The 15,362-nt window shown below is 48.3% G+C and overlaps 1 protein-coding gene across 1 annotated transcript in view; it reads right to left on the bottom strand.

The window, feature by feature from the left end:
- Positions 1 to 15,362, bottom strand: part of Wnt3a (Wnt family member 3A) — a 44,870-nt gene that overhangs the window by 8,573 nt on the left and 20,935 nt on the right. The window contains exon 3 of the mRNA XM_028776607.1: positions 497 to 762. Within this exon, the coding sequence (XP_028632440.1) occupies positions 497 to 762 (266 nt within the window). The remainder of the gene's footprint in view (positions 1 to 496; positions 763 to 15,362) is intronic.

Below are 15,362 nucleotides of genomic sequence, written 5' to 3'. Positions count from 1 at the left end.
CCCCTCACTCTCTGTCTCTCTCTCTCTCTGTATGTGTGTCTGTCTCTGTCTGTCTGTCTCTCCCTCCTCTCTCCTCTCTCCCTTCCTTTCTGTTTCAATAGTCTGTATCAATCATGTCTGTCACTCTAACCCTCTATCTCAGTTCAATCTGTATCTATTATGTGTATCCACCCTCCATCCCCCTGCTCCTCCCTTCACGTCTTGTCCTCTCATGGAGATCTCATCTCAGGATCCCAGAGACTACATGCTACGAAGCTGCCTCCCTCCACCTGTCTACTTTCAGCAACCATAAGTCCACAGATGAGCTTGACATCCTCTGGGAACACACTGGACACTTGAGGAACACCTGGGCAGTGTCACAATGTCTCTTGATAGAAGGCAAGCAGAGCAGCCTGGTCACCAAGAGCAGCCCCCCTCCACCCCTTGTCCTGCCCCACTGGACACCTCAGTGAAAAAGCAGCTCTTGCTCTACAGCCCTGGGGTTTTGTGCACATACCTGGCGCCCAGCCTCATTGTTGTGACGGTTCATGGCAGAGCGGGCATCCGGCCGGTTCTCCCTTGCGTCGGCAAACTCCCGAGAGACCATTCCTCCAAATTCAATGTCCTCACTACAGCCACCCCACTTCCAGCCCTCGCCTGGGGAGCCCTGGAGGCGGCTGCTGCACCCACAGATGGCCGCTGATCCCTCTGCACAGGATCGTGTCACTGCGAAGGCCACTCCAGCAGAAGCGATGGCATGAACAAAGGCTGACTCCCGGGTGGCTGCAGAGGAAGGAGATAGGGGGTTACGGAGGCCAGGTGAGGAGGGCTACAGGTCAAAAGGCAGGAATCCAAAAACCAGGGCAGAGAAAGGAGAACTCCATACTCACAGGGAGGTTCTCACCACTATGCTTCTGAGGATCTTGGCCCAAATGACCAGTGTCTCAAGTGTTTTTCCTGTGGTGTGTGTGTGTGTGTGTGTGTGTGTGTGTGTGTGTGTGTGTGGTTGGTGGTGGTGCTGAGGTAGAGGATCATTATAGAGTTCTAGCTGCCTGGAATGCTCCATGTACACCAGGCTGGCCTCAAACTCACAAAGATAAGCCTACCTCTGCCTTCTGAAGGAGTAAAGGCATCATCACCCTGCCCAGCCCTACACCTTTTTTTTCCCCAATAGTTTCAGGTCTTACACAGAGTTGGGTTTTGCATGTAGAAGATAGGAGGGTCTGAATTTGCTCTTCTCTGTGTGAATATAGATATCCAATTTCCCAGCACCATTCATCAGAGAGACTTTTTCCCCCTCAAATGTATGTTCATACCTTTTGCTGCAAAGCAATTGGGTGTAAATATGTGGATTTATCTCTAGAACTGCTGTTCTGAGGACTCAGCTTGAGTGGGCTGCTTTATGCCAGCACTGTATGGGCTTTGTTCCGATAGCCCTGTAGTGTGCAGAATGAAATGTCACTTAGTCATAAATAAGAATGAGACCCTGTCACTTGCCGCAAGACTGGCAGACCCAGGGGACATAAGTGAATGAGCCAGGCACAGAAAGACAAGTAGATCATGTTTTTAATCAGGTGTGGAACCTAACAGCATCTGGATCCTAGCAGGAAGTGGAATGGGTTAGTTACAGAGGCCAGGCCTGGGAAGAAGGTGAGGGAGGATGGTCAGTGAGTCCAAATTTCAGTTAAAGGGTCTGGTGTGCCACTGAACAGTCATGTGAGGACAGTGGACAACTGATTGTATTTTTAAAGATCACTTTAAAAGGATTTTGAATGTTCTCAATGGACATGCTAAGAACCCTGACTGGATCAGTTTTAGAATATAATCCTATATTGAAATATTGTATAGCACCTTAAAAACACCTACAATTATGCCAATAGGAATATGGCCTGGGGGTGTAGCTCAATTGATACCGTGCTTGCCTAGCATGAATGGAGCCCTGTGTTCTCATCCCTGGCACCACATGAACTGGGCACAGCTGTACACTCTGTACCCAATCACTCCAGAGGCAGAAGCTGAAGAGCAGAGCTTCAGGTTCATCTTTATCCTGAGACAGCTCAAGGCTAACCTGTGCTACATGATATCCCATCTCAGAACAACAAAAGGACAATTAGATCTTTAACACTATAAACAAACATTAAAAGTAAACAAAGGTAACAAAAGATTTTTAAGCCAGAACTTACGTTACACATCTGTAATCCTTGCATGTGGAAAACTGAGGCAGAAGGATTGTTTGAGTTCAAGTCCAACAAGGATAGCTATCTTGGTTGTCAACTTGACTATATCTGGAATTAAAGTGGAACCTGCTGAATACACTTGTGAGGGGCTTGTTTGTTTTTGTTTTGAGTCACGGTTTCTCTGTGTAGCTCTGGTTGTCCTCTGCGGATCCAGAGATCTGCCTGCCTCTGCCTCCCAAGTGCTGGGATTAAAGGCATGTGTCACCACCGTCTGGCTTTTTTGTTTTAAGACAGAGCCTCTTTACATAGCCTTGGCTGTCCTGTAACTCACTAAGGTAGCTGTATGCCAAGCTACCTTAGGACACACAGAGATCTGTCTGTCTCTGCCTCCCAAGTGATGGGCTCATCGTGTGTGGAACCACACCCTGGGAGGGGAGGGATTTTTCTTGATTGGATCATTTGAGGTCAGAAAACCCACCCTAAATCTAAGCTATGCCTGCTGGTGGCAGCCTATATAAAGGACATGGAAGCAAGCTTCTGCTTTTTCCCTGCTTGCCCTCACTCTCACTGGTAAGTGTATGGTTAGAGTCCATTTCTTGGGATTCCAGTGTATACTGAAGACCAGCTGAAACATCCAGTCTGTGGACACCATTGGACTCTTGAGCTTTCTGTTGGAGCACAGCCATTGTTGTACTAGCCAGATCACAGCCTGTAAGCCACTCTAATAAATCCCTTCTATATATAGGAAGATTCATTCTATCATTTCTATCTTCCTGGAGAATCCTGAGTAATACACTAGGATCCCAGAAGTACCCAGCCTGCTGATCAGTACCACCAGTCAGGGTGCAATGCAAATCAACAGGGTGCTATCTATCTCATGTAAACATGGGAGAGAGGCTTAGTAAAGATGTGAAAAGCAGCGGTGCATAGGAGGTGGATGGAAGGGAAATGTTCGTCATGGAAGGGTCGGTGCGGCAACACGGGAATCCCCCTTATCAGAGGCTTCAGTTACCCACAGCTTGCCAGAACTAGAAAACATTAAATGCAACATCTGGGGTCCTAGAGAGATGGCTCGTGGAAAGCTGCTTGTCTAGCATTTGTGAGGCTCTAGTTTCCATTCCCAGCACCACATACACAAGGAAAGTTCTAGAAATATTGAGTTTTTAAATTGCATGTTCTGAGCAGTGTGGTAAAGTTTCACGCTGTCCTCTGCTGCTCCTTTCAAACCTAACTAACCCTTTGCGCAGAGTATCCGTGTTACATATATAACTCACAGGAGTTGCCTAGGTGTCCGACAGTGGCAATGTCACAATGCTTGTGGCCGAGCCATTCTTGTTTTATCTAATTGCGGCTTTGAAATCCAGAGAGGTGACGCTGGCAATCTGGATGTGCACAAGGAATGCCACAGAAGAAAAGGAGAACTTCTCGACTTAAAGGAAGGAGAAATCCCAAGCTGAAGCTGCAAAGGCTGGAAAGGACAAATCTACCTGTAGGAGCTGAGGAGGAGGAGCAGGAGGAGGTGGAGCCCGAGGAGGAGAGATGGGAGGGGGAAGAGGAAGGAGAGGAGGAGGAGAGATGGGAGGGGAGAGGAAGGAGAGGAGGAGGAACAGGAGGAGGAGAGATGGGAGGGGGAAGAGGAAGGAGAGGAGGAAGAAAAGGAGGAGGGGAGGAGGAGGAAGAGGAAGAGGGGGAGTAGGAGGATGGGGAGGAGGGAGGAAGGAGAGAAGGAGGGGAGAAAGAGAGAAATTCACACTAGTTTTGTTATCATCCAGCTGCAAGAACACATAGACCTAGGGCTTACAAAACTTACTAATGAGAGAAACTGCATAATTTACCACAGTTGTACTGCAACTGTTCTGTTTGGAGATTGGTCATTAAATCTGACTGTATCTAACTTATATCTGATACTTTATCACAGGTCTGCATCTACAAGAAAAACAACAGTCTAGACTTTGGTGTTATTCCTGACAATAGGCATCCACTGTAGGTCTGGACCAGGGGCCTCAGATTGAGAGGGCAAACCACATGGATAGATCTTGAAATGATAATATTGTGATAATGAAATACAATATTGACTATAAAAGGCAGCAAAAAAATAAAGCAAGAGATGAATAATATTGTTTTATATGTTCAAAATTTTCACTATCTGTTCATCTTTTGATGAACAACTAGGTTAATTCCAATTCTTTGCTATAGTGAATAAAGCAGCAATATACATGGATGTGCAAATATCCTTATGATAGAGTATGGAGTCCTCTGGCTATATGTCCAGGAGTGAAATAGAATCATGTGGTAGTTCCATTTTTCATTTTTTTGAGACTCTCCAAACATTTCTATAGTGGTTGTGTTAATTTACATGTCCCACCAATTGTAAATAGAGTTTCTTACTGAGAGAAGTCACTCCCTCCTCTCATTGGCACCAGACAGTGATGAGCCAAGTGCTTGCTGTATGATAGGCACTGTGTTCTGAGCTCGATGGATATGAATCTGACATGTTGACTAGCAGAGATTTTACACACCTAGCTAGAAACCATTCCAGACTGAAAACCACGCAGGCCTGTCTGCACAGGGAGCTATACACAGGGAAACCAGGGGACCCTCTTAGGACTGTGAGACTTTTCATAAAAAGTTGTGGCCTCTTCAACGCCTCTTGCACACACAAGCTTTTCATGCTCCCACAGCCATATCTAAGAGCTTAAACTCTTGGGACTCTGTGTCCCAAAGCCAAAATACAGACAGAGGAACTGCAAACAACTGTACACACACTCAGACTTACCCACAAAGCTCAGTATGCAGCCACACACAGGATCAAAGAACACACACGTACTCTCATCCTGACAATATAGGAGTCCAGCTACTTCCCACTCTGGACACTAGAAGATGGACAAGGAACTACCAGAACCGCAGAGAAGCTCTCAGCTGAACTGCCACCCAGCATTCAGTTGCCTCTGCTGGCCATGCACACAGCTGACCACTGCAGGCCCAGTTCCATGCCCAGAGCCAGAACGATAAACAGTTCTCCTAAAGTTCTCTAAGGATCTCCCACTGCCAGCCTTGGCTTCATCTTCTTAGCCACTCACTGGCCTCTGGTCGTACTCAACCTTTACTCTTCCCTGGCAGTTTTGCTCTGTAGTATGGCAGCCATGGTCCTGGGCACTGTCTGTCCAAACATACCCGCTGTGCCTATTCCTCAGGGGGACTTGTCCACTGGAATCCATTTCCGGTCCGAATCCTCCTCACAGGTGGGATCTGTATCTTGTCCACTGTTTATTTCCTGTGTACAGCACAGGCTACCCCTTCAAGATCTGTGGTATCAGGGGAAAGGACAGGACCTGGGCTGGGACAGTAAGTCCATCCCAGGGAGGCAGACCTCAGATGAGACCCTACCAGATTCTGCGTTCTTGGATGGGACCAGAAGGGACACTCCACTCTTTCCCACCACGCTTGAAAAGCCCTCCACCCCATTTTCCTTTTCTAATACAAATGTTCAGTCCTTTTGACAGAGTCCCTGCTGTCAAATGAGGAGGAGGGACAGGTCTGGAGCAGCCTTTGTGGAGGCACCAGCCACATCAGCACCACACACCTACCCACTTGCCCTCCACTTAGCAAAGGCACAAGCCTTATTTTTTCCTTGTTTTCTTTTCTTTTCTTTCTCTTTTCTTTCTCTTCTTTTCTCTTCTTTTTTCTTTTTTAAGGCAGGGACTTCAGCCCAGGCTCGCCTGGAGCTTACTGTGTAGCCTAGAAGGACATTGAACTCCACCAGGTGTTAAAATTACAGCTGTGTGCTACCACGCCTAGCTTTCTGTAGTGTTGGAAATGAAACCTAGGGATTTGTCCATGCCAGGCAAAGACTCTTCTAACTGAGCGACATCTCCAGCCCCTATTTTATCTTTGAAGAAGCCAAGCCACTCCTCCTGGTTCCCCTAAGGAGCATTGAGCTACCTCCTCCTGGGTGGGACTCAGAAGTCCACTTCTCTGCCTACACCCTCACATTCCAAGTCTCAAGACAGCCTTGGGTTACCTTATACAGCTCAAGTGTCACCCAAATGCCCCTCCCCCATCCTTCTTGGCTCTAAAAGATAAGGGGGCCAGCACTGTAGGCCTTGCCTTTGCCCTTCCCAGAACAAGGACTTCAGGCTCCCTGCTTATCAAGACACAAGCAAACAGCCTGGAGCTGGTAGACACACTTGAAGAGAAAGATACTCAGGAGAAGGAGAGAGCAACACGGAACTTAAACTTGCAAGAGTTCATTCTTGCTCAGCTCCGTCACCAGGCTGGAAAGTCCTCTCTCTCTGTTGAACCTCAGTTTCCTCTACTGTTAAATGAGGAGGTGGGGCTCCAGATCAAGTCAGGGCAGGGCAAGCTCTGGAGTTGGCTTTCAACAGGCTGGGGAAAAAATAAAGACTAGAAGCCTCTACAAATAGTCTAGAAACTCCATTTGAGAAGCCAGGGGAGCCAGTCTGGTCTACAGAGTGAGTTCCAGAACATCCAGGGTTATACAGAGAAACCCTGACTCGAAAAAAACCCAAAACCCAAAACCCAAAACCCAAAACCCAAAACCCAAAACCAAAACAAAAAGCAAAAGAAGAAGAAGAAGAAGAAGAAGAAGAAGAAGAAGAAGAAGAAGAAGAAGAAGAAGAAGAAGAAGCAGCAGCAGCAGCAGCAGCAGCAGCAGCAGCAGCAGCCCCAGCCAGGGGAAAAGTTGTAGGCTGCAAGCCCATAGGCCAGATGAAATGGACCATTTTGGTAAAAGAAGGCTGAAGGCATGCCGCAGCCAAAGGTTTCAAGCAGCACCATCCCCCCACCCCTGTCCCCCAAGTTATCACCATCACACACTATGCAAGGAGTGAGTGGAGTTTACATTTCTAGCAGTGAATAGATACCATCTATCTCCCAAGGAGGATTGTAAAGTCTTCAAGGTTTTCTTGCTAAAAATGTATAGTCTCTACTTAACAGTTTGGAGGCAGATTAAGCCAGATAAAACCAGACTAAGGTCCTTCCTACAAATGCTGATATTTTGGCAGCGAAAAAGGGAAGGATGGTGGAGCTCAAGGGTCATGGAGGCACAAAGACCTGAGTATCCAAGTTAGGTTGGCTCTCATGATCCAAGTTAGGTTGGCTCTCATGATCCATCATAATTTTGATGGATATAGTATGACCATGTTCCACAGCAGTGTGCAAGGTTGTGGGGAGGGGACGGGGACCTGAGATTTCCATACCTCTCCTACAATGCTCCTCTATTTAATAATAATTTAATAATAATTTTGATATTTAATCATAATTGAGAGCATGTCTGCAGGACACCCAGAAACAAAAGACTCCAGAATGTTCAGGTGACATCCTATGATGGCAGGGATTTTAATCCAGCAAGACTGGGGTCTACCCAGGAGTCAGAGGCAAGACTTGGGACTCTCATACTTTCAAGGATTTGGGGAACAAACACATTTTCTCAGAGAGGAAACCCTTTGCTTCCATCACAGTCCCATAGGGTTTTAGAACAAACATCGTGAATGAACGGCTCTCCCAGAGCTATCTCCTCTGCAGAGAGTGAATGGGATGGGGCACACCATAGCAAAGTTTTCTGCCACAAGCAACAACACCTTTCCATCTCTGTTGGCTCGGCAGAAATGGCCAGCATACCTCACTCCAGAAAACAAGTGAATCACACCTTTCAAATGGCTGTTGGTCGTCAAATGAGGAGGGGGTGGGTGCCTGTGAGCCCCTGAGCCCAGGACTCTTACAGAAATGTGCTGCCAGTTGGGGGGAGGGGCATAATCTGGAGGCAGAGCTAAGAGCTTTTGGGGACTGGAGAGACTCTCTTCAGACCCAAGACTGCCTGTTTATCGGGTACAGGTGAAGATGAAAAGGAAGTACCTGAAGAAGTTCTATAAAAGAAGCAAATTCCAAAAGGTGTCATGGCACAGGTCTGTAACTCCTGCACCAGGAAGGCTGAGATGAGAGGATTATGAATTGAGGCCAGTGTCTCTTCACCCAGATCTTGGGAGATAGAGAGCAAAGTCTCCCTGCAGAACAATCTCAGAAACCAGCCTTGCTGTGGTCTTACTGGGTTTAAGTAAAGTATCAGTATCCGGGCTTCTTTTCTTTCCCTTCACCTATTTCATTATTCATCATCTGCCCATCTGCCACCAAATGCCACTCATTCAATTATCTGTCTACTATTCCTCTACCATCTATTCATTATCCACCTACTTCCCATTCATCATCCACCCACCCACCCACCCATCCACCCACCCACCCACCCACCCATCCATCCACCCACCCACCCATCCATCCATCCACCCACCCACCCACCCATCCATCCATCCAAAATATGATACGAGAGTCCATAATGAGCTAGGCACTAGGTTCAGAACTAGAAATGAGATGAGTCATATGCAAGGTGTCTACTTTCGAGAACCAGGTATGAGCTGAGTATGTGCATGTGTTTATTGAAATTGCCTACTATTAATGAGTTGATGTTAATCTGGGCCTTTAAATCTAGTAATACATTTTTTATGAAACTGGGTGCACCAAAGTTTGGTGCATGTACCTTTAGGATCGTATGCTATGTATGCGTTTATTTAGGACCCTCTATCCCTGTTGAAGCTACCCTGTACAGGGCTAGAACCAGGGAATCCCAGCAGACAGAGAGTTCACCCTTACCTATGGCAGCACATTACATCCACCACGCCTCCCTGGAGACCACAGAAGGCTTAGGGTTGGCAGCCTGGCAAGATCCTCCAGATGGTCCCTGTCCCCTCAATTTCCAGACTCCAACTGGGAGATCACTCTCTGACCACTGTTGGGAAGAAGTCCCAACTATGGCATAGCTATAATTGCTCAGACTGGCCAGAGCCTGCAGTTCATGGAGCATCACCTTCCTTGGGAGCATCACTCTCCTGTCACGCTGAGGAAAGACAAACCATCTATTCCATTCCCGTCCTGATGTCTGAAAGTGCTTCCAGAACACATTCAGTGGGTGGGCACCCCTTCCCCCACCCGTGTTCTGCACAGCAGGTTGAGGGCAGACAGGAGAAACGGAGCAGCCCCAGCTGGTAGCTTGCAGCCCAGGCCCCGCCCTGGCGCCTCCCCTCCAAGGCTGCCCACCGTCCCTCCTTCCCCAGGCCCTTTTCCTGGCCTCGAGGAGCCGGGCGGCCCGGAGGGGGTGTCGCGGTGGCATTTGGTAATCACACGGAGGCACAAAAGGCCCCGGAGCCACCTGAGAGCGGAATGCGCCGGTGCCCCACCGTGGCCGCGGCCCCTGACACCGCCCGGGCCCGCGCGGCCGGGCGCCTGGCTGACCTGCTGGGGCTGATGAATCCGGCTTTGTGCGACACTGTCACGCCGCGTTAGCCCCACAATGGCTAGCGATATTTTATATGAATTTCCCCCTGGCCGGTGATTAGGCGATCGCCGGCCAGTCATAGCAACCTGGAAGTATGCGCTGCCCGCCGCGCCGTCGGGCGCGAGGGGAAATCCTCTTTCAGACGCTTTAATTCAACACCCCGAAGGGCGTGTGAATCGCCAACAGCATTTTCACTTTTCCCTTGTGCTTAATCTTGTCGTCCTCGCAGGGACATTGTGCTCCGAGCCGAGCGCAGTGGGATATCGGCCAGGGTCCCCCCTCCTACAGCGGAGAGTTAATGATATACCGGAGAGGCCCCCGGAGCCAGGGGAGCCCCCACCCCCCAACGCATCGTAAATGGTAACACTTTCGGATGGGGGGGTCAGGGGTCGCAACCTGGATTTGGGGACTCTGCTTCCCTAAAAAGCTGCCCTTTCTGTCTCTCCGGAACCCTAGGCTCCGGCTGTCTCGCAGGCTGGCCCCATTGGAGTCGGTCCTTCCATAGGCTGAGCACACAGAGAGGTGGAGGACCACCCCCTGAGGAGCCACGAAGCTGAGGCCAGTCATCAGGAAGGGGTTTTGCCTGGGGGAGGGGAAGAGGCCAAGCTGTCGTTCCCTGTCCAGAAGCCAAGTAGAACGAGGGGTGAGTTGGGAAGAAAAGTTAGTTCCTCAGTGGGTTGACCAAGGACAGAGGTCTAAATATTCAGCAGATACTGGGAGTCTGATGTTCATAAGCGATAACCTCTGCCACCATTTGTGGCAGAGGTCTTAGGGACCCAACAAAGTCCAGCCACTACATGGTGAGAGTATGGATGGCCTGGAGATATGTCACTGGAGGGAGGGATGGACCACACCCAACAGGAGGTAAGAGCCCCGAACTGGAGACGCTATCCAGGCCAGCAAGGTCCAAATGAAGACTTCACAGTAAATAAGGGTTTCCTGTACAAGCAGCGAGCCCTCAGGAGCCCCTTAGGGACCTGGGGAGACCACCCCCAAGCACAATGGAGTGTTGCAAGGGTGGGTAGATGCTCTTCCTCATATGGAGCCCATCTAGGAGCTTCTAAGGACTCCCAGGCATAGCCACCCCCGTATGCAGGCAGGTAGAGACCCCAGTTGCCACAGCTGTGGGCTCCAGGCCATGTTCCTTTATGTTGTAGATGCAAATGTCTCACTCAGCCAAAAGAAAGCTGTCCCCTCACAAGGCCTTTAAGAGCTTGCTTCCTGGACTCTGGGCCCCCATGGCTTCTGAGCCTCCCACTAGTCTCCTTCTAGCCTGAGCAGCTGTTTTATTGACCTTCGTCTTGTGACCCCTGCCTCTGGCCAGGCTGGCCCTGCAACCACCCCACCCATTTTATCTTGTCAGAGGTCAATACAAGGGAGTCATCTAGTGCCTGCCTCCATGTGTCTGGGGCTTGCCCCAAGAGACATAAACTGTTCATGATCATCCTGTACTCAAAATTCTTCAAATGCTTTCTGATCCAAGGTAGGTAGGTAGGTAGGTAGGTAGGTAGATAGGTAGCTCCCCGTTACCTTTGGGTGCAAGAATGGAGCCCTCTAGGACCTAGCTCAGCATCCATGGCTTCCAGCATCCATGAGCTGCCTCATGTTTAGGGTAGCACCCTGGGTTTCAGGCTAAGCTGACACAGGGTAGATGGTACTGGGATTAGGTATGAGCACACACTTGCCTTGTGTACACGAAGGCATCCATTCACACATGCACACTCAATGCATTTACATATGCAAATACATGTGTACCGTGTACATGGTCACACCAACACAGAGATAGCAGGGCACCCGCATGTGTATATACAATGCACCCGAGCACACACACACACACACACACACACACACATATGCATTTGCGTGTAACTCCCATTCACATATCTATACACGTATAATCAATACCCATGAGTGCACACACAGGTGCACAAGTGTATATATGAACTGACACGTGCACACATCTGCACATATTTATACATAGCACATGCTTTCGTTCATATATTCACAGACATACCCACGTGAGGCACATCCACACAAATGCCCATGCACAGACACACATGCAGACAGACATATTCACGAACACGCACACAAACACATGCATATTCACAAGTGCACACGCCATGTATATACACATGCATATATAAAACACATGCTCACACACTTTTCTGCAACACATGGCTTCGCAAACTCATATACATGCATACATGCGCGCAAGAGGCCGGAGCCTTTCCTCACAGCTGGCTGGTGGATGTTAAACTCTGTTCAACAGAGGCCACCTCGGCAGGGGTGGCCAGGCACCCCCCGTGGTCCTTGCCACAAAGCCTAGGGTAACCTTTGACATGATTAGGGTTGCCCTGACCCTAATCCAATCAGATTGATTACTTCGAGGCCAGCGGGCAGCAGGGGGTGGGGGGCACAAGGGCTTCTGGAGCCAGCCTTTCTGGGGGCACACGGAGGGCTCCTTCCTCCCCTGGCCACCAGAAGAGGAGAACAAGGACCGAGGAGGGGGTTGTGAGCAGGAGGAGGACAGGGATTTCGGGGAGTGGAGGGGACAGAGTAAAGAAAGGAGCAGCAAACCGAGAGGCCTAAGACATGTTTGCAGGGAGGACAGTGCAGGGGTGCAGGCTGCTGTCTGGCAGGAAATCCCCCAGAGCTGCCCTGGGAAAGTGGATGAGATTCGGAGGCCTAGGCTCAGACAGCCTAGGCTCTCTCCAGCCTGCAGGTGGCTTCTAGGAGGCAAGGGTGTAGGCAGAGGAATGTGAGCAGGCACAGCCCTCAGCCCCAAGGCTGATGCGACTATCTACTCTCTAGAGAATGACTTGTGGCAGCTGTTTGTCCCTAGACAGCCTGTGTTTGTCCAAGAGTGTCCTGGGAGACCCTCAACATTCTTCAGGTCCCCTAACCTCACCCAAAACTATGTGATGGGGCACTAGCCTCAGGAAGAGCGGCTCTCCCTCCTCTTCCACTGTACCTCTGGCTCCAACAGGTTCCTGCCATGCCAGAAACACTTTAATCATACTGCTGAGCCTCACTGGCTTCCCCTGCTCCTTCTTTTCCTCTCACCCCTGGGCACCCCTACTACTATACTACTGTCTGCATAGAGACTTTGGAGTCAGGCTCATGAGTCTCATTTTCCCTCAGTTCTTGACTTGTAAATCAGATGCACCACAATTCTGGCCTTAGGTAAGTCTTAGAATTCTCAAACAACTCTTGGGAAATACTGTCTAAGCATGCTTAAAGAAAGAGAGGAAAGGACAAAGTCTCCCATGATCTAGCCCAAGTGCCACTTCCCCAGAGAAGCCCTCCAAGATACTCCCAGGCACCAGCACCTTGTTTTTCAGTCATCCGACACATTCACAGAGCAAAATGTGTATGCTGGAGCACACCCAGGCTGCCCCACAGAGTGCTCACCACGTGCACATGCACGTGTGTGCATTTGCAGTGTGGGAGGAGAGCTTGCTAGCATATACACATCCACTGCAGAGCCTCTCATATCCCAGTTCTGGTTCTGGACAATTTCTGGATCTTTCTAGAATGTGCTTAGCCCCAGAGAATTTATCCTAGAAGTCAAGAAATGGGTGCTGCCACTAGCTATAGCACCTTCAGAAATTCTGCTCACCTCCAGTTAAGTTTTCCATGAAACTTAAGAAAGGAAGGTGAACGGGTGGCCCGTGCCTGTAGCCTGAGCTACTCGGAAGGTTGAGGCAGTAGGATTGATTGAATTGGGGCATTCAATAAGAACCTGGGTAACATAGTAAGATGCTACCTCTAAGCAAACAAACAAATAAATAAAATGAAATTGAGTTGTGTGCTCATGAATTTGGAGAATTTTTTTTTTTATTTTGGAGACAAGGTCTCACTATATAGCCCTGGCTGGCCTGGAATTTGCTATGTAGACCAGACTGGCCTGGAACTCACAAAGATCCACCTGTTTCTGCCTCCCAAGTAGAGGGATTAAAGGTGTATACTACCATGTCCCATCTAAAAACCTTTGGATAATAGATTGTCATTAAAAATCTGGCATAATTCCAAAAGATCAAAAAGAATGGATTACTTAAAACAAACTTCTCTCAGTGCTGGAAGGATAGCTTAGCCAGTAAGAGTGTGGACTGCTCTTGTGCACCCACATAGCACTTCATGACTATCTGTGACTCCAGCTCCAGGGGATCCAACGATCCCTTATGGTCTCCAAAGACATTTGCATACATGTTCACACATGCACACACATTCATGTGTGTGTGTGTGTAACAAACAAAATAAAATTTAAAAGATGTTAGCTTTAAGGGCTAGAGAGATGGCTCAGCCATTAAGAGCACTGGCTGCTCTTCCAGAGGCCCTAAGTTCTATTCCCAGCACTCACATGGTGGCTCACAACCATCTTTAACGCTAGCTCCAGGGACTCAATGCCCTTTTCTGGCCACTGTGGGCACTGCATGAATGTGGTACACAGATGTATATGCAGGCAAAACACCCATATTCATAAAATAAAAATAAATTTAAAAAAATCCTTTATCTACTTATACATGAATAAAGGGTTTTTTACTCCTGAATCTATAAAATTAAAAACTTGGATGAACCCACAGCTATCACTGTCTATAGTAAAGGGGTGAAAGCTGTCCTTTTAAGGTTAGGAAAATATGAATGCTCACCCTAGACATCAAGGAAAGGAGTAAAGAGCATCCAGAGTGGGAGAAAAAGGAGAAATCATCCTGTGTGTAAAGCATCCCAAGGAATCAATAGCACAGCAAACAACCTGTCAGAACCTATGAACAGCTTCATCCAGGTCACGGAGCAGCTGGGCAATGGTACTGTACCCGAGCTCATTAGATAGATCTCTGCCTCCTAACAACAAACAATCCAAACACAATGCAAAACGGAAACAAAACAATGATGGCTGCGAGCATCGTGCACTCCTTTAATCCCAGCACTTGGATGACAGAGGCTGGAGGATCTCAGTGAGTTAGAAGCCAGCCTGGTTTACATAGTAAGAAAAGCAAGATGGGCTGAGATGGTTAGCCCCAGAGAGGGGTTTGTTGGTCCCGGAGAGGACCCAGGTTCAGTTCCCAGCACCCACACGGCATTTCACAACTATCTGTAACTCCAGTTCCAGGGGATCTGACACCTTCTTCTGACCTCCTTGGCACCCGGCATGCATGTGAGACTCAAAAACACTCAGGGCTATAGACTTAATTAATATGTTTTTTAAATGCTCTGGATTTATTCTTTATTTTCTTATTGGATACTTTCTTTATCTACAAAATTAATTTTTAAAAAGAAAAGAAATAGAAGAGTGTCACAGTAAATAAAGATGGAAGAAGTGCTTGGGAACAATTTAGAAAATAATGTACACGACTTAGAGATGGAAGCTACCAAGAGTCACTGAAGCAGCAGAACCATGAAGAGCGCCTATGTGTGTGGGTCAGGGGACAACACTGCTAGCTTGACGATATCCCTCCTCCTCTTCCTTCTCCTCACCCTCCTCTTCTCTCTCCCCCTCCCACACAGTCCCTAAGATCCCCAAGCTTTTATACAAGTGGGAGCTGGAGAGATGGTTTAGGAGTTGAGAGCACCTGCTGCTCTTCCAGAGGACCTGGGTTCAGTTTCCAGCAACCACATGGCAGCTCACTACTGTCTGTAACTCTAGTTCCAGCAGATCCAATGTTCTCTTTTGATCTCTGTGAGCACCAAGAACACACATGGTAGACATACGCACATGTAGACAAATATATTCATACACAAAAAATAATAAGTCTAAAAAAAAAGGACATTACCAGTGGATGCTAACATACATATGGAATAAAAACGGCCTCAAATACCAAAACAATTTTGAGTTTGAAAAAAACACATGACAAAGCTATAGA

The sequence above is a fragment of the Grammomys surdaster genome, unplaced genomic scaffold (assembly GCF_004785775.1).
Source record: "Grammomys surdaster isolate TR1022 unplaced genomic scaffold, NIH_TR_1.0 270, whole genome shotgun sequence".
Taxonomy (NCBI): Eukaryota; Metazoa; Chordata; class Mammalia; order Rodentia; family Muridae; genus Grammomys; species Grammomys surdaster.
This window is presented reverse-complemented; position numbering and strand designations above follow the sequence as displayed.